General features: G+C 37.4%; 1 protein-coding gene across 1 annotated transcript in view; it reads left to right on the top strand.

The window, feature by feature from the left end:
• The window catches only part of LOC150075134 (leishmanolysin-like peptidase), an 807,866-nt gene that overhangs the window by 738,281 nt on the left and 45,356 nt on the right, over nt 1-24,229 (top strand). Inside the window, 1 exon segment of the mRNA XM_090388304.1 lies at nt 7,626-7,759. Coding sequence (XP_090244430.1) covers nt 7,626-7,759 — 134 coding nt within the window.

Genomic DNA, 24,229 nt, shown 5'->3' on the forward strand with positions numbered 1-24,229 from the left:
CCCAGAGCAACGTATCAACTCTGCGGTACTACACTGACAGTGGTGGAGAATGAAAAGGACCTGGGGGTAATTGTGCAGGCAGATATGAAGTTCTCTGAGCAGTGCAGACGAGCTGCAAGAGTAGCTCATGGTGTCTTGTCAATGATATACAGGAATTTTTCTAGCAGGGATAAGGAGGTGATTATTCCCTTGTATAAGGCAATGGTTAGGCCACATCTTGAGTACTGTATACAAGTCTGGAGGCCTCATTTCAAGAAGGATGTAGAGCTGCTGGAACGGGTACAGAGAAGGGCAACAAGATTAGTGAATGGAACAAAGGGTTGCTCTTACGAAGAAAGGCTTAAGTTTTGCAAATTACATAGTCTGGAGACTAGGTACCGGCGAGGTAATCTGATAGAGGTGTATAAGGCTTTGAATGGTTTGAGCATGCTCAATGCCAATGGGATTCTTCCTCTTGCTCAGAATAATCACCTCAGAGGGCATAAATTCAAATTGAGGAAGGACGGATGTCGGATAGATGTGTGGATATTTGCCTTTGGCCAGCGGGTGGTTGGTTGGCGGAACCGACTTCCATCACTTGTTGTTGAAGTTGATAGCCTAAACAAATTTAAGGCTCAACTGGACAGGTATTTCAAACGAACGGAGGGGTGAAATGGGAGTGGTGTGTTTTTTTTTTTTTTTTGGCTGATGCTGAATAAGCTTGCTTTCTTGCATCATATGCCTCTACTAATGCTAATGCTAAATTGATGTATTATTGGTTTCAACGTACAATGGGCTTTGTGGAACAGATTACCATCGGATGTTGGGGGCCACTGTAGTTTTCAAGGTGTCCTCCCATGTGTAAATTGGTGATCCATCTGGTTGACCATTACTGACAACCCTTGTGGAAGCGATCACTTTCGGCGCCTCCGTAGCCAGGTGGGAAGGAGCAGCAGTGCATAGCACACGCTTCTTGATTAGACCGGGGTTCGAGCCCGTCACCACCAAATACGGAGAATGCGGAAAGGTCAGGGAATGACCACCGCATATCCTGGAGCAATATGGCCTTAGTTGCTAATGCTCCTAAAAACCAAATAACAAACAAACAAACAAGCGATCACTTTCCTGTCATCTGTACTTTCTGTACAAGTTTTCCTCCTCAGAGTAACAGTAGGACAACCTGGAAATTTGATAAGGCTAACTGGACTAAATACCAAGAAATAGCTTAATTAGATACCTCCTTCATAGCAACTCACACAATTGATTCTGCAGTAAGCTACATTACAGGAAAAATAATGAAAGTATCTGAGTCTGCTATCCCAAAATCATCATCCAAAATCTGGCTTCATCCAAAAATGTGATGGAATGAAGCATTCAACAATGCTAAAAAAGAAAGGAATAAATATTGGAATCAGTTTTGAAAACATCCAACCACAACCAACCTCCTACAGTTTAAGAGAGCCAGAGCCAAAGCTCATCATATAAGACGAGAGAGTAAAAAAGAAGCATGGGCACATTATGCTTCTACCATAAACAGATCCACAGATACTTCTGCAATCTGGGAAAAAAAATCAAAAGAATTAATGGTAAATACTCGCAGACAACTTCTATTCTGCTTGTGAAAGGGAAGGAATTTCTGAACCTGTAGAAATTGCCAATGCCTTAGGTACTTCGTTTGAAACACTTCCAGCTGTTGCCATGTGAACCAGCATTTCGGTTGTTAAAATTCCAGACAGAAAAATACAAACTAAATTTTAATACTGCCGTACTACATTCATGTAATCTACCTCTGCATGAGTGAAGAACAGTGCTCCGGGCCCTGATGGAATTTATTATGCCATGATCTGTCATTTGAGTGAGGAATTGTTAACTGTCCTCTTACAACTGTATAACAGAATTTTCTTAGAGGAGTATTACCATGCTAACTGGTGGCATTCTTATCTGCTAGCCAGGAAACCAGGAAAAGATCATACAGATCCCAGAAATCACCTTCCTATTTCTCTAACCAGTTGTCTGGGAAAAACATTGGAAAAAATAGTTAACGTTAGACTGACATGGTTTCTAGAGACCCAAAACATATTAGTCCAAGTCAGTATGGTTTCTATAGAAGAAGATCTACGCTTGATCTCATTATCAAGGCTGAAGCAAATATCCAGAATGCTTTCCTCAGAAATGAGCACCTAGTCATGATATGTGTTGGCATTGAAAAAAAAAAAAAAAAAAGCCTTTGAATACTACTTGGCGATATGGGATTCTTCAGGACTTGCATAAATCTGGACTTTGGGATCATCTCCCGAAATTTATTAAGAACTTGGAGTTCCCCAAGGCTGAGTGTTGAGCGCCACACTCTTTGCCATTAGGATTGATTCTATAACCAAGTGCATACCTAACACAGTTGATGCATACTTGTACACTGACGATCTTGCCATATCTTATCATTCTCAAAATATGCAACTAATTGAAAGACAACTACAAGGGGCCATTAACAGAATAGTCTCTTGGGCTAAAAACAATAGATATCGGCTTTCTAAACCAAAAACAACTGCCATACACTTCTGTTGCAAACATTCTTTCATCCTGATCCAGAACTTTGGTTAGATTCTCATTGCATTACTTTCTAGCCTAGTATTAGATTTCATGGTTTAATACTTGATAAATTAAATTTTCTAGAACGTATAAAACATATACAGGCAACTCTCAGTTTACGAACTAGTTCCGTTCCAAGACGTTCGTTATATGTTTTGTTCATTGTGTGTATCTTGCATTCCTGAGCTTTTACGATACGTTTGTTATAGCGAATGTTCGTAAATCGAGAGTTGCCTGTACGTACATTGTCTTCATCTTTCTTCTCAGAGTCATTTCTTTTATGTCATGGGGTGCAGATCGTTGTGTTGTTACATCTATACCACTCACTGATCAGATCCCAGTTAGACTATGTCTCCTGCATATGACTTGGCCAGGCCAAGTGTACTGAAGTGGCTCGATCTTGTACATCATAGTGCACTAATGAGTTGCACTGGAGGCTTTTTGCACATCACCAATTTTAAGCTTCTATACCGAAGCCTATGAACTGCTGCTATAACTTCGGTGACAAGTTCTCCTACTAAATTAGGCAGCCAAAATCAGCATTCAACCACATTATCCCGTGTGGCAATATCTTTTCATGCCAAAATGGAGAGACCTCTATGAATGTAAACCCCGATTCAACAAACCATCGGGCATTAAGCTTCATGCTCTAATCACAAACTGGGACCTGAATTTCACTAACACACTTCAGGATACTAGCACAGAAACCCAGTCATGGCAAATGTCTCAAATACATATTGATAGATATTTTCAGCAATGGGGAAAGAATAGCCTTCCAGATATCAATATTAGGCAAATACATATGGCTAACTCCACTGAGTTTAGAAGTGTCTTTCAAATATATACAGATTATTTATTATTATTATTATTATTAATGGCCATATGGTACAAGGAAGCCTGAGGCTTATGCTGCACCAGCCAAAAAAAAAAAAAAAAAAAAAAAAAAATTCCCAAGTTACCCCCTCAGAGAGAGAGAGAGAGAGAGAGAGAGAGAGAGAGAGAGAGAGAAGTAGAAAGGAATCACCAAGAAAGAGAAGAATGATGATATCCAGCTCAGGACCCTGGGTTTGCCAAGCCCATACTCACTAGATGTGAGCCCCTGGGGTTGAGGGATCCAAGACTGGTAGTAAAGTTGGTACAGCTGTAGTACTACCAAATGCCACCATCTCCTGACAGCTCCCATCAGAATGCAGTACTTATACCTCAGAGTTGTATGGTATTCTACTAGCCCTAGAGAATATAATAGAATCATATACCCCAGGGGTTCACCAGATCTCTCTCTCTCTCTCTGGGTAACTCAGAAATTCATTTTTTGGCTGGTGCAGCAAAAGCCTCAGGCTTCCTTGCACCATATGGCTAATTATAATAATAATAATAATTATGTCACACCAAACTGACTCAACACTGCACTGTCCAGCGATGTCGACTGGCTTCACTTCCTTGGATTTTATGTGTTTCTTAACTAATAGCATAACCCGTCTATCCTTTCTGTAGACATCGTACTCCCCCAAATTCCAGTTCTGCATTCCTTATATCTGTGTGACACCACGTCTCTGAAATCCCAACAATATCTGCCTTTGATGTTTTGAGCAATAACTCAAATTCATCAAATTTATTTACTAAACTCCTAGCATTGGTGTACATGCAAGTATACATGCACCTGCTCTTCCTCTTAGCCAACCTAACACAACCCATGTGTTTACTTGTACCCCCATGATTCCCAGCAGTCTCTGTAATATCCTGCATCTTATTTTCCAGGCTGCTGCTCATTCCAATAGAAGCAGTGCAAGAATCACTTTCTCCTCTGCCAGTGGCTACTGTTAATCTATTAGTCCTTGTATCCCCCCAATCTAGCAGTTTTCCGACCCACCTAACACTGCCTCGATAGCATCAGCAAACATTCTTGCACCGTTTCTATTTAAGTGTATCCCATCCCTGTAGAAGCAGTCTCTCCTGTTAACAAGTACAGACCAGGCTGAAAAAAATTCTACCCCTTGAGCCCTGCACAATCTTTCCAGGGCCGAATTGATCGACAGGGCTCTGATCATATACTCCCTCCTATCGTGTCTGGGCAGAATTGCAGACATTTTCAAATTCAACCCTAATTCACGGCTTTTTTTCATCAGTGACCTGTACTTGTTAAGTAATTCCGCCGGTCTCCTACTCTTAATATCATTAGTGCCAACGTGTACAACTATATCACCTTTTGTGCCCTTAAAAGATGATATCCGCTCTACAATGTCATCAACCTTTGCCCTTGGCAGACATACCCTGGTCCTGTTCCACCTATCCTTTTTACAAAGCATGTCGTTATGTTGTCGTTATTTGGTTTTTCAGGAGCATTAGCAACTAAGGCTATATTGCTCCGGGGATATGCAGTGGTCATTCCATGACCTTTCCGCATCCTCCGTATTTGGTGGTTACGGGCTCGAACCCCGGTCTAATCAAGAAGCGTGTGCTACGCACCGCTGCTCCTTCCCACCTGGCTACGGAGGCGCCTTACAAAGCATGTTTCCCGTTTCCCTGACAATAGAGTCACCAACAACTACTAGTTCCTTTGGGACCAGCGCATTCTGCCTTGGGGGTTGCCACTGTGTTGCGCGATGACCAAGTGCAAGCTCTGGCATTGGTGTGGGCAGCTGAGAGCTTGATGGGCCCCTCACTTGTAATTCTTCGAGGGCATCCACCCTGTCCTTCAAGCTCTCATATAGGCCCATAACAACACTGAGTTGTCGCCTGATTTCCTTACACTCCTTGCATCGCGCACATACAAAGACATCCCCAATGGCAGTATCATGTCCCATACCTGACTGCTCCGCAAACATCAAGCAAATAGTGCATCTTAAAAGTCTGTGATTCAGAGGGCAACTGACCCCCACAGCATTCCCATTAGCTTGAGCCTTTTGCTTTGCTGCTCTGGTTTGAGTCATGATTTTTGATTTAACATATTTCCCTAAAAAATAAAAATCACAGATTCAAACACTGTTTCCAGTATGCATGTTGTGATTGTCCAATATTTTTTTAATATGTGGTGTAAATAGTGTGATATGATATCGGCAATTGAATACATACCACTGTACTATTAATTGTTATCTAAATATTTATGTTGCAGTTACAGAAAATCTAATGATATGTGTTCTATATCACATTAAATTAGATATGATTTGCCATTGTTTCAGTATGTCACCATAGGCTTGAAGTTCATGTTTCAGAGCTTAAAATCATCATGACATCATATTTGAATTTATCATGTTAAATTACTTTTGGATTTCAATCTTCATGTAAAATTTATGCAGAAGATACACAGTACAGTAGAACCTTGTAAATCCAGCATCATTGGGACCCAGCACATGCTGGTTTTTCAAAATTCTGGTTTTTGAGATTATATACATAGCATAAGTATTTGAGTGTAATTTGTTATTTTTATTAGATAATACAGTGCTCTGATCCCTATAATCTCCACAGAACAATAGTTGCTGATATTAAGCTAAAAATGTTAACCCATACTGCTGGATCAATCTAGTGGATAACATATTTCCCTAAAAAAATAAAAGTCACAGATTCAAACGCTCTTTTCAGTATGCATGTTGTGATTGTCCAATATTTTTTTAATATGTGGTGTAAATAGTGTGATATGATATCGGCAATTGAATACATATCACTGTACTATTAAGTACAGGTAGTTCCTGACTTTACGAGTTAATTTGTTCCCAACATGAGCTCATAACGCAAACTTGTAAAGTAGGAATGTTTTTCCCTATAGACGTAATGTTAAAAACAGGGATTGAGTTCCCAACAATGAAATTTGACCATACTAATGTTGAATAAAGGTCAACAAAACAATAGTTAATGCTAAACAATGATTTATCCAAAGAAATGAAAACAGCCTTTAAAATCAAGAAAATGATGATAATAATAAAGAAATTATTTATGTCATACAAATGTTAAAGAATGTTTATTCTTCATCATCATTGACTAAATGCACTCATTGTTGGCTCGGCACTCGTTGGTAGCACAAGGAGTCGTTTTCTTCTTCGAAAATGTTTCAAGAGTCGTGTTTCCAAAACAGTCTTTCTCACAATAGCATACATAAGTATTTTTTTAAATCTGTAGAAACTTTTCTAGTGCCCTCGAAATTTGAATCTTGTGACTCGAAAATCACAGTTGCTTTTTCGATGTGTTGGAAAGCTTCATCAAGCCCCTTGAGAGTAAAGGAATAAACAGGAGTTTCATCTGTTAAATCTTTTTCCTCAGCTTTTCACATTTTGCCATTTCAAGGTCTTGATTTGTGAGCTCTCCATTATGCGTTTGAAGCAGATCAGTGATATTAGTTGTAGAAATCTCAAGCTGCAATATTAACGACTGCTTCTATTTCATTTTGTATGGTTCTTGAAATCCTTCAAAATTATCAATAAAATGATGACAGAGTTTATTTCGACCACCATGTTCTTCTCTGTAATTTTGTCCCAGGCTCGTTTTTTTATTTTGATTGCATCTAAAATATGGAATTTTTTCCAAAATTCTTTAAGAATTGGACCTCCCTCCTTATCTCTACCTGAACAAATAAATGCAGGTACAGTAGTAATGTATCGTATAGTTACGCACATGGTTTGAAATTCTGTATTTATGAATGTTGATTATTTATTTATTGCAGTTAATGTTCATATTTTCGATTCTGTTGATACTTGATATTTGAAAAAAAGAATTTGTAAAGTGGGAACTACCTCTACTATTCTATGCACTAGTATTGAATGTCTTGCAAAAATGATTTTATAAGTTGCTGATACATATCAAGGAAATATGCAAAACATTGGAGTTTGGAAATTATTAATGGAACATAATGCTTAAATATGGTGCCTATGGGGGTGGGGTTTTTCCCCCTCTCTCTTAAGTCCTACAAGCCTCTTTCCCCTCTGCCCATTCTTGAAGAAATACTAAAAAAGTGCTGGATTTTTGAGGTTCTACTTTATATCAACTTAATTTTTGGATATCAGTATATTTTCCTTTTAGAAAACATATATTACTGTGATATAAAATTATTTACTCAATATTTCCTTTAGAGCCTGAAAAAAACTTTGCTCTGGAGTATTATGGTCCAGGTTCGAAATGTTTCAATCACAATAAAGAAATGTGGGAGGAACGAACATGTCACCAAGTGCGTCAGTGGCAGCATTGGGGTAGTGGCTGTTACAGGGTGAGCTATATTGTTGATAAAAATTTCTTAGTACTGGCTTCAGTCTCAACATTGCCAAACCATAAGAAAAGTCATAAAATGACTTTACTTATGCATATGATTTTCAAAAATTTTATACTGGATAAAAAGTTATATAAGCATTTCAGCCACATATTATTTATACACATAATCATAAAGCAAATGTAATAAATTTACTTAAAGTTAATAATTTATTTTCAAGTTTACAAACAGCCATAATTTCACACATCATCAGTGTGATGAAGATTATGGAATGTTCTAATAACATAAAGCAGCCCACATGCACAAGAAATATTCTCCTAATTGGTCACTATTGGTTTGAATGAGTTTTTTCTCACTTCTGGATGGGTTTGGGTGTGTTGGGGAGGAGGGTGTATCTACAATTGGCTGATATCTGACTGTTCTTAGCTGTGATGATTTTGTTGAGCTGTTGCCGACAGACATTCTGAGACATGCAATGAGTGATAGAATGATGGAGTTAGATCCTTCTGGGAATTTTATAAACAGAGATGGTCAGTAGGGGGCAGGAATTGTTACCTTTTGTCTGTTATTGAATGTATACTAAATATCAAATTATCTTTATTTGATGTTGTTCTTCACTCCTAGTATTTGGGATTAAAAGAATATTTTTTTTTGTTTATATGGAATATTGAGCTATATCTGAGTCCAGATTTTCTGCTCTGATGTTGTTGTCATTGCTCCTCCATCAAGACTTTAAATTTTTGAATATGTCTATCCAGTGTACTATTTGTTACATATTAGAGCAGGAAACTTGCATATCTCTCTGATTTCTGGTGGGGGGGGCGAAAGGTTTAAAGTTGTGGATAGCTTTTTGAACCAGTTTTAGTTGGTAACTATTTTTAGTTAGCAATAGCCTGACGTTATTCAATTCAGATTCTAAGTGGGCACTGCAGAGGTAGTGCCTTTTTTCTAGAATTACTTCTAAGTTAATTATAATTAAAGTTTGAAATAATACCTGTGTCTGTTGGTTTTCAGTAAACTAAGAATGGGGTGAAGAAAGGTCCATACTGTCACATTCTAGCAAGTTTTTTTTTTTTTCTTGACATACTCCTGGAAACATTTTAAAGGTTCCTCACATTCCTCTCATACACTGATCAATAAAAGCTAAAATATAGGGTTTTTGCTTTCGTAAAGGCAATTACGGTGGTCTGAGACAGTATTTAAATTCTATATGGTGGGACCAACTGATGATGTTACCAACAGCAAATTCAAAATGGGAAGCATTCAAAGAATTTATCTTGGAAGCTACTAGGCTTTACATACCAAACAAGAAATATTGTTCAAGGTTTAGGCCTAAATGGATGTCAGATGAATTAATGAGATATATGGCAGAGAAGAAAAATGCATGGGGTACATATAAATTAACATGTGACACAGAAGCCTATGATAGATGCTGGTCTGTAACCAAGTTACAAAGGAGGTTAGGCAGGCGAAGGCAGATTATGAGAAATCTTTGGCAAAGGATGCAAAGAAAAACAACAAAGAGTTCTTTACCTATGTAAAGTCTAAAAGGAAAGGGATGAATCAGATTGGTCCACTGGATATTGATGGTTCAACTGTTGATGATCCTGCTCAGATGGCTAACAAACTAAATGAGTATTTTGCATCGATATTCACACATGAGAAGTTATTCAGGGAGGGGAATGCCAGAGGTGATTTAAACTCTGGCAGTGAGCTAGATGATTTTGTAATAACAGAGAGGAAAGTGGAGGAGAAATTGTTGAAGTTAAACATAGAAAAGGCACCCGGGGTGCATGGGATCTATCCAGTTATATTAAAGGAGGCAGCAAAGGAAGTAAGCAAACCCTTAGCCATAATTATGAGAGCCTCTTTAGACTCAGGGGAGGTACCCATTGACTGGAGATGTGCATATGTGACCCCAATTCACAAAGGAGGATCAAAGGGTGACACAAGTAATTATAGACCTGTTAGTTTAACTTCAGTTCCAGGAAAATTAATGGAGGCACTGGTTAAAGAAGCACTGCAGGATCATCTAGACAAGACTTCAGTTATAGCTCAGACATAAGCATGGTTTTGTTAAGGGAAAGTCTTGCCTCACCAATTTGATTGGATACTATGATGTGGTCACAAAGGAACTGGATGCAGGGGAATAACTTTGATATCATATATTTGGATCTTAGAAAGGCTTTTGATACTGTTGCACATGGAAGACTGCTAAACAAATTGCTGCTATGGATAAAGGGATGGATGAGTGAGAGAAGACAGAGTGGTAATCAATGGACACTGCTCATCGTGGACTAATGTTATTAGTGGAGTCCCTCAGGGTTCGGTGTTGGGTCCATTGTTGTTTTCTGTATTTATAAATGATAATTGATGATGGTATATCAATGTATGACAGTACGCTGCTGCAACGGGATCTAGAAAAGTTGAGCAGATGGGCTGAGAGGTGGCAAATGACGTTTAACCTGGACAAATGTAAAGTACTACATATGGGAAGCAGTAACCCCAGAGTAATTTATCAACTCTGTGTTACTATAAAGAGCTGTTGGATCGAGTACAGAGAAGGGAAACAAGATTAGTGAATGGAACAAGGTTGCTCTTACGATGAAAAGCTTAAGTTTTGCAAATTACAGAGTCTGGAGACTAGGCACCTGCAAGGTGATCTGATTGAGGTGTATAAAGCCTTGAATGGTTTGAGCATGCGCAATTCTGATGGGATTCGTCTTCTTGTTCAGAATAATCACCTGAGAGGGGCATAAATTCAAATTGAGGAAAGACAGATGTAGGATAGATATGCAGAAGTGTGCCTTTAGCCAGCGGGTAGTTGGTTGGTGGAACACACTTCCATACTTTGTTGTGGAAGTTGATAGCCTAAATTATTTAGCCTAATTTATTTAGGTAAAAATATAAGGATCAAGTTAGAATAAATATGGTTAATATAAATATGTAGAATTTAGTGTAGGATTTAATTATGTATAGATAGGAAAAAGGAGTATTTTAAATAAATAAAGACAAAAAATAGCAATATAATTAGGATAGTAGGAACATTCGTATTACTCTCGTGTACACTAATAGTTTTACAAACGGGAAGTACATTAGAAAAAAGACAGCAGAACGATAAAAAGCAAAGAAAAAGTTATTAAATAACACTAAACTTGCTGGGGTCGTGAAGCCCAACCTTATAGTAAGGGCTCTGGCAATTTGTAAGTATTAGTATAAAAGGGAGCTAATACCAAATGCTTGTGTCGAAACATGCCGAGAAACGAATCTAAAACAAAACCGAAAGTATAATAACAAAGGGAAAGGGAGCGATACCTGGAAATTTCAAGAAATGCGCAGTGGAAACAAGCTGGTGGGAAAAATATATACACAGCAGACTGAAAAGGGGGGGGGGGGCAATGCGCACATATTCAGTAGAGTAGGAATGCACACAAACTTCAACCACATTGGCAATATAATTTACATAGCAAGCTTAGTGTTATTTAATAACTTTTTCTTTGCTTTTTATCTTTCTGCTGTCTTTTTTCTACTGTATATACTCTTGCATCCTTTAATGCATCTGTCATACCTGATTTATTAACCTTTTTTTTTTTTTCATTGAAACCATTTCATCAACAGAATACCTCTTCGTCATATGTAACTTTTTAAACGTTTCCTTTAAGAGGTTATATTTAATATGTATTTATATTCATTTAAGTTTTAGCCTTCTGCTGCTTTGCACGATGCTATTCTTTAATCTACACCTACTTAATACTTCTTAATGGATTTGATTTTTACACATCTTGCTATATGAATTTTATTGTTTACACCAAACATGAAAGCAGGGAGTCAATACTGCATCCCCTCTAGTGCTTCTGGAAAATGTGTTGCATTCCATCCTTCTCCTGGGGATGGTATGTTAAATCTTTCACAGGAGAACCATACTTTTAGTCCTGACCTTCTAAATTCTGTTAGTTTTAAACCTGAAATTAATAAACATATTCTAAATCAGACCTTGTCTTTTTCCAAACGCCACGACAAATGTTGTCTTACATGTCCTGCTTTAGGTAACCCTGAAATCAACCGTAACACAGATTCCATACCCTTTTGCAAAAATACAAATGTGATTTATCTACTTACCTGTAAAATTTGCAATATCAATTATGTAGGACAAACATCTAACTCCCTCAATATAAGAATTAAGGGACATAGATCAAAAAGTAAAAACCTAACCATTGGAAAAAACAATGACACTGATTTAGAACTATTACACTTCCACCACCACAACTTCACTAATGCTGTCATAAAAATCTCAGCTATCATTGAAGATAACCACACATGAAAACATTTATATGTGTATCCACAAATCCTTGTATCCACATGGATTGAACACCGAATTCTATAATAAGATTTTATTTAGCAATGTAATAGTTCTTTTAACACCAAATACTGTATTTACAAATTATTTAATCTTAGTCATATCATGCTAGCTAGAAAACGCAGACACTCACGTGGTAACGAAAAGCATAATCCATACAAAAATATAAAGTTTGATTTTATAACTTGCTCGGTTCTTGAGACCATACTACTCTCAATTTACCCAAAATAAACCATTTCCATCTTAACATCAAAAAATCAATCCTTAAAACTTTAGTTTCATTGTCATAAATTCAGGTTCAACAATGTCCAACTAAAACACATCAAACAAGACATTGGTATTTATAGAATTTGCAATTTTACTACCCACTGCATTGAATTTTGCAATATTAAATTTACACAAAACTGGTTCGACAATATACCTTGGTCCTCCCTACTCAATAAGCATAACAGCCTATACAAATTTGATATACATCATTCTCACAATTACGATCCTCCATTAGGTTTACAAATTTGTAACTATAAACAACTAGCTACTAAAATAGGAAATATTCTACCCACTGATCTCCCATGCTACTGCAATAACCCTATTTATGCCCCATATATTGATCAAATTATTACAGGCAATCTTAACATCATTAAGAACCGTGACCTAAAAACTGCTATGAGCAAAGGTTTTAAATACAGACCTCTAAATAAAGCTAACCTCAATAATATCAACAAAGTATTATATTTAAATCTAATACATTTTGCTTACAAGCTTGCTTCAAAATACAACATTCCACATGAAGCATACCAAAATTGGATCACCATCATATATCATGACATAGTAAAAGCTATATCTAATGCCTACAAACTGTACAATAACTTTTATATAACCTACTATCTATTAGAATAAGCAGCGGCCTGCAGCGAGGGATGCTGGCGGTTTCAGGGACTGATGGCAGTCATCATGAAACAGGTGGGTATATGGGATGTGTTAGGGTAACTAAGAATAAGAATACATGCATGTATACCAATGCCGACCGGGCTAGCCGAGTGGGTAAAGTACCTGCCCGGCAACCCAAAGGTCGCGGGTTCGATTCCCGCCTCGGGCTTGGATCAAAGTACTGAAAAAAAACCTTGGGAGGTGCAATATGGCCACAGAAGCCGATGCGCCAATAACTACCAAATCAAAAAAAAAAAAAAAAAAAATGTATACCAATGCTAGAAGTATAGTATATAAATTTCAAGTGTTGGTCAAGACATCAAAGGCGGATATTGTTGGGATATCAGAGACGTGGTGTCACACAGATATTAGGAATGCAGAATTGGAATTTGGGGAGTACAATGTGTACAGAAAGGATAGACAGGATAAGAAGGGAGGAGGTGTTATGCTGTTAATTAAGAAAAACATAAAATCAAAATAAGTGCATCCAGTTGATACAGATGAATAATTGTACAGAGAAATAGAGTGGGCTAGTAAATCAGAATGTCTTATAATGGGGATTTTTAACTTCCCAGATATTGACTGGAACTTGTGGGTTGGTCACTTGCACACTAGTAAGAATTTTGTGGATTTATTGGATGATTGTTTTCTGCAGCAGCATGTTCCAGAGGCAACCAGAGAGGGTAATACTCTTGATCTGGTAATCAGCAGTGATCATTCGTGTATTAAGAATTTGCAGATAAAGGAACCACTAGGTGGCAGTGATCACATTGTACTGATGTGGGATTTACTTAAAGATATAATTACCATCAGGGGAAAAGGAAAGGGTTTTTGCTTCTGTAAAGGTGAGTACAGTGGTCTCAGACAGTTTTTAAATTCTGTACAGTGGGATCAACTGATGATGTTACCAACAGCAAATTCTAAGTGGGAAGCATTCAAGAAATTAATCGTGGAAGGTACTAAAAGTTTCATACCTATTAAGAAATATTGTTCAAAGTTTAGGCCTAAATGGCGCCTAAACTTTTCAAATGAACTAATGAGACTCATGACAGAGAAGAAAAATGCATGGGACGCATATAAATTATCAGGCAACACAGAAGCCTATGGCAGATATAAGCTAGTCTGTATCAAGTCACAAAGGAGGTTAGGCAGGTGAAGGCAGATTACGAGAAATCTTTGGCAAAGGATGCTAAGAAAAACAGCAAGGATTTCTTTACTTATATAAACTCTAAAAGGAAGGGGATGAATCAGATTGGTCCACTTGATATCGATGGTTCGACTGTTGATGATCCTGCTCAGAGAGCAAACAAACTGAATGAGCATTTTGCATCTACATTCTCACATGAGGAGTTATTGAGGTTTGAAAATGCCAGAAGGTTATCAAATTGTAGCAGGGTGCTTAATGATTTTGTAATAACTAACAGCAAAGTGGATTGTTGTTGTTTTTTTTTTTTTTTTGGAGCATTAGCAACTAAAGCCATATTGCTCTGAGAATATGCGGTGGTCATTCCCTGACCCTTCCGCATTCTCCGTGTTTGGTGGTGTGTGTGTGCTATGCACTGCTGCTCCTTCCCACCTGGCTACGGAGGTGCCGAGCAAAGTGGAGGAGAAATTGTTGAAGTTAAACATAAGAAAGGCACCTAGGGTGGATGGGATTTATCCAGTTATATTAAAGGAGGCAGCAAAGGAAATAAGCAAACCTTTAGCCATAATTATGAGAGCATCCTTGGACTCAGGGGAGGTCCCCATGGACTGGAGTGTGCAAATGTATCCCCAATTCACAAAGGGGGATTGAAGGGTGGCACAAGTAATTACAGACCAGTTAGTTTAACTTCTGTTCCAGGTAAAATGATGGAGTCACTGGTCAAAGGTGTATTGCAGGATCATCTAGACAAGACTGCAGCAATAATGCAGACACAGCATGGGAAAGTCTTGTCTGACAAATTTGATAGGATATTATGATGTGGTTACAAAGGAACTGGATACAAAAAATAATTTTGATATCAAATACTTGGATTTCAGGAAAGCTTTTGACACTGTTGTGCATGGAAGACTACTGATAAAATTGGAGCAGAATGGTATTAAGGGTAAGTCGCTACAGTGGATAAAAGGATGGTTAAGTGGGAGAAGACAGAGGGTGGTAATCAATGGGTGCTGCTCTTCGTGGACTAATGTTATTAGTGGAGACCCACAGGGTTCGGTGTTAGGTCCACTGTTGTTTTGTATATTTATCAATGATATTGATGAAGGTATATCAGGCTTAGTGTCGAAGTTTGCAGATGATACAAAGGTTAGCAGGGTTGTTAATGACAGTAATGGCAGTGTGCTACTGCAACAGGATCTAGAAAATTGGGCAGATGGGCTAAAAAGTGGCAACTGAAGTTTAACCTTGACAAATGCAAAGTACTACATATGGGTAGAAGTAACCCCAGAGAAACGTACCAACTGTGTGGTACTACACTTAAGGTGGTAGAAAATGAAAAAGACCTGGGAGTAATTGTGCAGTCAGATATGAAGTTTTCTGAGCAATGTAGACAGGCTGCCAGGGCAGGTCATGGGGTTTTGTCAATGATATACAGGTGACCCCCACTTAACGCTGATAATTCGTTCCGTAAAAACAGAGCGCTAAGTGAATCCGCGCTAAGCGAGCGCCAAATTCCCATAAGGTAACATATGTATTTGTGAGTTGCGGTCGGTGCCATAGGATATTTCCTAATCAATAATAAATGGTAGTAAAAAGATGCACAAATGTCGGTCAAAATATTTAATATTCAAATATTTGTACATATAAAATATTCTACATTACATACGTATATAATTATGTGGTAACTACTTGCATATCAGAATTAAACTTAAAATTCCAATTAAAATCATGAATTTAATTGATCTAAATTGATTTCATTTAATCATGAAGAATGTGTCGATTTTGGTTGAACTTTGGTCCTCTTCCAAATAAACTAAAAGGGGTATTAATTTTAAATCCCCCGCAGCGTTACCACCCAACAATAAATTCAACTGATCCTTCGCATCTTTGAAACCTGGTATGTTTTTTGCTTCTTTCAATATGAAACTTCTTTTAGGCATTCGTTTCCACAAATTCATTTACACTTCATCTTTGTTAAAAACTTGTTGAGAAGTATAACACATAATACCCCTCTTCAATAATTTCAACAAGTTCTTTTTTTAAAGTTTCAGCTCCTGCACTTGCGGCTTCTCCGTGGATTTTAAATCTATTCAACCAGCCCTTACCAGTTTTAAATGGTTCCACATTTTTTTTTTTCTTTAGGTGAGTTTTCTTCAGATCATCATATTGGCTAATCTCTCTCTCTCTTTTTTTTTTTTTTTTTTTTTTAATAATATTTAACTTAACTGAATTCTGCATTGGATATTATCTTCAATAAAATTAGTTAAAGTCTTTCCATTTCAATCCTAATAGCCGTCCTAGCCCTAGTTGCTTTCAGTAGAACAGCTATCTTTACCGCTGCTAAAATTAATTCTTTATTTTTTTTTATGATTGTTCTTACAGTTAAACTTACAAGTCCTAAATTATGGCACACATCCGCTTGTCTTTGACCGGAATCGATTCACTTCAAAATGTCTTAATTTAATTTTCAAAATCGGTCTTTTTCTTACATTTATAGTCTTCGTACTGCGCTCAGATGTTGTTGCTTTTTCATTCTTATCGGCCATTATTAACTCTTCGAAAATGTAACTGCGTTGGTTGCATTAATTATGATACAATGTTCAAGTAAACTGTCCGTTTCGCACGATGTCTAATACGGTACTGAGTGATGACTAGACTTCGGCTAAATGCATATAACGCAAATATTACAAGCAATATACTTGGTCATTTTTTAAAATGTTGATCTCGGAACTACGTAACAAGTCACTGTACTGCAATTAAATTAGTGTGCAAGAAAATTTCACTGAGCGTGGGAAACGTTTTAATGCTGTTTTGGTATTCATTTTCAAGCTATTGACTCCAACAAATGAAACGATTTCGTTAAATATGCCAAAAATTCAATCTGTAAAAGAGCTTTATAGTGACCTGAGACAGCGTTATACGGGTTATAATATAAGAACAGCGTTATACGGGTTATAATATAAGAACAGCGTTATAGCGAATCAGTGTAAAGCGAACTGCGCTATAACAGGGGCCTGCTGTATAGGAATTTTGCTAGCAGGGAAAAGGTGTTGTCCCTCTGTATAAGGCAATGGTCAGGCCACACCTTGAGTACTGCATACAGGTCTGGAGGCCTCATTTTAGGAAGGATGTAGATTTGCTTGTGCATGTACAGAGAAGGGCAACAAGATAGGTGAGGGGAATAAAGGGATCCTCTTACCAAGAGAGGCTTAAGTTCTGCAAATTGCAGCGGCTGGAGACTAGGCACCTGCACGGTGATCTGATTGAGGTGTATAAGTCCTTGAATGGGTTGAGCACGCTGAATTCTGAAAGGATTCTTCCATTTGTTCAGATTACAAATCTAAGGGGGCATAAATTCAAATTAAGGAAAGACAGATATAGAATAGATGTGCAGAAATTTGCCTTTAGTCAGCGGGTGGTTAATTGCTGGAACAAACTTCCATCTGTCGCTGTGGAAGTTGATAGGTTAAATAAATTTAAGGAGGAACTGGACAAACATTTAGAGGGAATGGTTGTGTGAATTTTTTTTTTTGGCTAATGCTGCATAAGCTCATACATTTGCTTTCTTGCATCACATACCACTACTGCTACTACTGCAACCTTAAAAAACATAACAGAATTACAAGACAATTTTATCAGCACTCCGGTAGATAATGCTTCGAACAACTTTGCCATATTTTGTAAACAATTTTACTGTAATCAACTTAAAAATGAAATAGAAAGTAGTTCCGCTTTCACTCCCTGCCATCTTAATCCTTCTGCCACAGTTAAAAAGCTAATTGCTTTATATAAAAGGCTACATACTAAATTACAGAACTCAACCCTCTATATGATTGCAAAATTCCATAAACAACCTGTAGGTTTCAGATTCATTACCAGCTCCAAAAGCAGTGGTTGCTACCTTCCAGCCAAACATTTTTTTCAAACTACTAAAAACTATTTTTAATAATCTTACATCTACTTGGATAATAAATAATAACCTAGCTGTCCTCAGTACCTTCAAATATAATAGTACCATAACAAACATAGAAACAGTTGATTTCACCAACCTTTTTACCTCCATACCACATAATTTAATGATATTTGTGATAAAACAACTTTATCACAGATACAATGATAAATTAAACATAAATGAAAATACTTGAAACAACTATGTAAACCTCTGTTTACTCAATAACTATATCTTCGATGGCAAACTTACCTATAAACAAACTATTGGTGTTCCTATGGGTTCCCAACTTTCCAGCTTAGTATCCAACCTATTCTTGCATTATTATGAAGAACTATACATCATAAATAATCCTAATTATAACCTGTTAGCTTTCAGATATGTAGATGATATCCTAGTCTTAAATACTAACTTTGAACCTATAGCAAAGCTATTTACCCTAATGAATTTAAAATAAATAAAGAAAATGCCACTAATTACACAGCCAACTTCCTTGACCTCAATATTAGAACTACTTCACCTCCATATAATATTAACATATTTGATAAAAGAAATAAATTCAACTTTGATGTCATCTACCTTGGTAAGGTAGATGACATCAAAGTTGAATTTAGGAGCGGGAGTGCAGTAGCACACGCTCTTTGAGTAGACCGGGGTTCAGGCCCCTGACTGCTGAATACGGTCGATCTGCCAACCCGCACTGGACCAGCGTGGCAGATTATGGTCCATTTTCCCTCAGCATGAATTGTTGAGGAGGCTTCCATCCTGCAGTGGGTTGATAATGGCTGCACTTTACTTTTTTTTTTTTTTTTTTTTTACCTTACCAAGTGGCATTCCAATATTTCCAACAAAATACATAAAAATATAATATGTACCCAAACCATCAGATTAGCTTACATATGTAGTAACCAACTACTGTTCATCAAAGCTCTACGACTCCTTTATAATAAGCTTCTCAACAATAATATCCCTGTCTACTTTTAAAGTACTGTTTCAATATAGTTTCCCATTTGATCAGAAATAAATTCATTTATAATTTACTATGTACTGGTCAGTTCTAAATGTATCTGTATAGTTGTAAAATTATCTGGTGGAATTCTGCTTTGTAAGTAATAGCTATACATGATTTCCGATGCAACTATTTCCTTCGGATTGATTTCCCTGTCTCTTTACGCACTAAGTTTCTACTGTTATGTTTTCACTTTTCTCATGTATCCATTGGATTTGTTTTAATAACCATTCATGAAATTACTTATAATTACTACCGATGTTGAGTCTTTACTAACTTCTATTAATTTGTTCCAGGGTATGGTTTATATTATATGTAGAATTGGCATTTTTGAGTCTTGGATTTTTCAAATGTGTTAACATACTACACCTTTGAAAATCAATCTCTATTTTTTCTACTAAAATTATATAGTAGCCTTCAGATTTTAGTAACTTTGGTCTTTACCACTAAACTTTGTATATATCACTTTATACAATCTCTTAACTACATCACTATTAGGTATAGGTATAGAGACATCCAGATTATTGATTCCTTCGAATTACTTCTTGTTCTTCCTTCTTAATGACTTGTTTCCTGTTCTTTCATAATTAGCTTCTTAACTACACTACCAAGGGATATGTCAACTGGTACTTTATCCTTTGATTCATTAACTATTCTTTCCACAGTGAATTCACACCTTGTCTTTTATAATTGGATCCCAACTTTTTTTTTTTTTTTAATCCCCAACTACACCACATATGGATCTTAAGTCACAATGTTACTTATATCCCTCGAATTATATCACTTTATAATTGGATTATTAACTACTCTACCTTTGGATATAATATCAACTGATTCTTTTTCCTTGGATTCATTTACTATTCTTTCCACAGTGAATTCACACCTGATACTACCTGCGGTTTCATCTAGATTTATACACATGGAATTAATTCCAGTTGTTTCCTTAGAATTGTTTCATATACATGGACTTATTTCCTATTCTTTTATAATTAGATCCTAACTACACCACCTATGGATCTTCAGTCACCATGTTAATTATTTATAGAGATTTGAATTAGTTATTTTTCCTTTGATGTATTTTCTTGCCAAATTGGATTCTTTATAAAGTAGAATATAGAATATAATTATTAATCTATTTATATCTCAAAACATTTGATGATTCATGTTTTCTATACTCTGATACATTTACAATCATTCCCTTATTAGCATTAGCATTAGCATTAGTAGAGGCATTTGATGCAAGAAAGCAAGCTTATGCAGCATCAGCCAAAAAAAAAAAAAAAAAAAAGTAACATAAATAAATAAAAATAACCACTTCCACTTCACCCCTCTGTTCGTTCGAAATACCTGTCCAGCTGAGCCTTAAACTTATTTAGGCTATCAACTTCCACGACAAGGGATGGAAGTCTGTTCCACCCACCAACCACCCGCTGGCTAAAGGCAAATTTCCGCACATCTATCCTACATCTGTCTTTCCTCAATTTGAATTTATGCCCTCTCAGGTGATTTTTCTGAGCTAGAGGAAGAATCCCATCAGCATTGAGCATGCTCAACCCATTCAAGGCTTTGTACACCTCTATCAGATCACCCCGCTGGTGCCTAGTTTCCAGACACTGTAATTTGCAAAACTTAAGCCTTTCTTCGTAAGAGAACCCCTTTGTCCCATTCACCAATCTAGTTGCCCTTCTCTGTACTCGTTCCAGCAGCTCTACATCCTTCCTGAAATGAGGCCTCCAGGCCTGTATACAGTACTCTAGGTGTGGCCTGACCATTGCCTTATACAAGGGAATAATCACCTCCTTATCCCTGCTAGAAAAATTCCTATATATCATTGACAATACACCATGAGCTACTCTTGCAGCTCGTCTGCACTGCTCAGAGAACTTCATATCTGCCTGCACCACCACCCCCAGGTCCCTTTCATTCTCTACCACTGTCAGTGTAGTACCACAGAGTTGATACGTTGCTCTGGGGTTGCTGTTTCCCATATGTAGTACTTTACATTTGTCAATGTTAAACTTCATTTGCCACCTCGAAGCCCATCTGCTCAACCTTTCCAAATCCTGTTGCAGCAGCATAGTGTCAGTAGTGTCCTTGACAACCCTGCCAACCTTCGTATCGTCTGCAAACTTGGACATTAAGCCTGATATACCATCATCAATATCATTTATAAATACAGAAAACAATAAAGGCCCCAATACTGAACCCTGAGGGACTCCACTAATAACATTAGTCCACGATGAGCAGTGTCCATTGATTACCACTCTCTGTCTTCTCCCCCTCAACCACCCCTTTATCCATAGCAGCAACTTGCCTCCAATGCCACACTGCTCCAATTTGTGCAGCAGTCTTCCATGTGCAACAGTATCAAAAGCCTTTCTAAGATCCAAGTATATAATATCAAAGTTATTCCCTGCATCCAGTTCTTTTGTGACTGCATCATAGTATCCAATCAAATTGGTCAGGCAAGACTTCCCCTTAACAAAACCATGCTGTGTCCTAGCTATAACTGAAGTCTTGTCTAGATGATCCTGCAGTGCTTCTTTCACCAGTGCCTCCATTAATTTTCCGGGAACAGAAGTTAAACTCACAGGTCTATAATTACTTGTGTCAGCCTTTGATCCCCCTTTGTGAATTGGGGTCACATTTGCACATCTCCAGTCAATGGGTACCTCCCCTGAGTCCAAGGAAGCTCTCATAATTATGGCTAAGGGTTTGCTTACCTCCTTTGCTGCCTCCTTTAATATAACTGGATAGATCCCATCCACCCCAGGTGCCTTTCTTGTGTTTATCTTCAACAATTTCTCCTCCACTTTGCTCTCAGTTATTACAAGATTCTCTAGCTTACTGCTAGAGTTGAATACACCTCTGGCATTCCCCTCGCTGAATAACTCCTCATGTGTGAATGTCGATGCAAAATATTCATTTAGTTTGTTAGCTACCCGAGCAGGGTCATCAACAGTTGACCCATCGATCTCAAGTGGACCAATCTGATTCATCCCCTTCCTTCTAGAGTTTACATAAGTAAAGAACTCTTTGCTGTTTTTCTTCGCTTCCCTTGCCAAGGATCTCTCGTAATCTGCCTTCGCCTGCCTAACCTCCTTTGTAACTTGGTTACAGATCAACTTGTATCTATCATAAGCGTCCGTGTCACGTGTTAATTTGTATGTATCCCATGCATTTTTCTTCTCTGCCATATGCCTCATTAGTTCATCTGACAACCATTTAGGCCTAAACCTTGAACAATATTTCTTAGTTGGTATGTAAAGCCTAGTAGCTTCCACGATAAGTTCTTTGAATGCTTCCCATTTTGAATTTGCTGTTGGCAATATCATCAGTTGATCCCACTGTATAGAATTTAAATACTGTCTCAGTCCATTGTAGTCGCCTTTACGAAAGCAATACCCCTTCCCTTTACCCCTAATGGTAGTTACCTCTTTGAGTAACTCCCACTTCAGCACACTGTGATCACTGCCACCAAGTGGTTCATTTATCTGCAGATTCTTAATGCATGAAGAATCACTACTGATAATCAAATCAAGAGTATTACTCCCTCTAGTTGCCTCCCGAATATGCTGATGTAGAAAACAATCATCCAATAAATCCACAAAAGCCTTGCTACTGTGTGAGTGACCAGCCCCCAAATTCCAGTCAATATCTGGGAAATTAAAATCCCCCATTATAAGACTCTCTGATTTACTGGCCCACTCTATTTCTCCGAACAGTTTCTTATTATACTCATCAGAGTCATTAGGCCTATAGCACACTCCTACTCTCAATTTTGATCTCCCAATGCTTATGTCACACCAAACTGACTCGACACTGCACTGTCCAGCGATGTCGACTGGCTTCACTTCCTTGGATTTTATGTGTTTTTTAACTAATAGCATAACCCCTCCTCCCTTCCTATCCTGTCTATCCTTTCTGTAGACATTGTACTCCCCAAATTCTTTCTTATATCTGTGTGACACCACGTCTCTGAAATCCCCACAATATCTGCCTTTGATGTTTTGAGCAATACCTCAAATTCATCAAATTTATTTACTAAACTCCTAGCATTGGTGTACACACAAGTATACATGCACCTGTTCTTTTTCTTAGCTACCCTAACACAACCCATGTGTTTACTTGTACCCCAATGATTCCTAGCAGTCTCTGAAATATCCTGCATCTTATTTTCCAGGCTGCGGCTCATTCCAATAGAAGCAGTGCAAGAATCACTTTCACCTCTGCCAGTGGCTACTGTTAATCTATTAGTCCCTGTATCCCCCCAATTTAGCAGTTTTCCGACCCACCTAACATTGCCTCGATAGCATCAGCAAACATTCTTGCACCCTTTCTATTTAAGTGTATCCCATCCCATCCCTTATATGAGACTATTCAGCTTAATATGACGTAGCCTCATCATTTGGTCTAACGTGTATGTTATTTTATTTTATTTTTTCTAACGTATTGTACAACACAATTTATCTATTAACAGTAATGTGTTTAATTTTGTATGACTTTATTGTGATAAAGTCATACTATTCCAACCACATTTCTTCTTCTAATGCTAATTTCAACACTAATTTTAAGTTACCTCCATTCACTTGTTCTCTCCATACAACTAGAGGTCACTGTTTTCCCACTGTTTTGCATTTCTTCACAGCTTACTATTAAGTCCACTACGGTAAATTGATTTTTCGTGTAGTTATATTGCTAATGTGGTTGAAGTTTACGTGCATTCATCTACTCTACTGAATATGTGTGCATCACCCCCCCCCCCATTTTTCAGTCTGCTATGTATATATCTTTTCCTGCTAGCTTGTTTCCACTGTGCTTTTCTTGAAATTTCCAGGCATGTTTCAACACATATTTTTTCATTTTAATACAAGCATTTGGTATTAGCTCCCTTTTATATTAACACTAACAAATTGAGAGTCCGTACTATAAGGTTGGCTTCACAACCCCAGCAATCTTAGTGTTATTTAATAACTTTTTCTTTGTTTTTTATTTTTCTGCTGTCTTTTTTCTACTGCACTTCCCGTTCATAAAACTATTAGTGTACACGAGGGTAATACAAACATTCCTACTATCCTAATTCT

The sequence above is a fragment of the Mastigoproctus giganteus genome, chromosome 14, assembly GCF_048544385.1.
Source record: "Mastigoproctus giganteus isolate SK-2022 chromosome 14, ASM4854438v1, whole genome shotgun sequence".
Classification (NCBI taxonomy): domain Eukaryota; kingdom Metazoa; phylum Arthropoda; class Arachnida; order Uropygi; family Thelyphonidae; genus Mastigoproctus; species Mastigoproctus giganteus.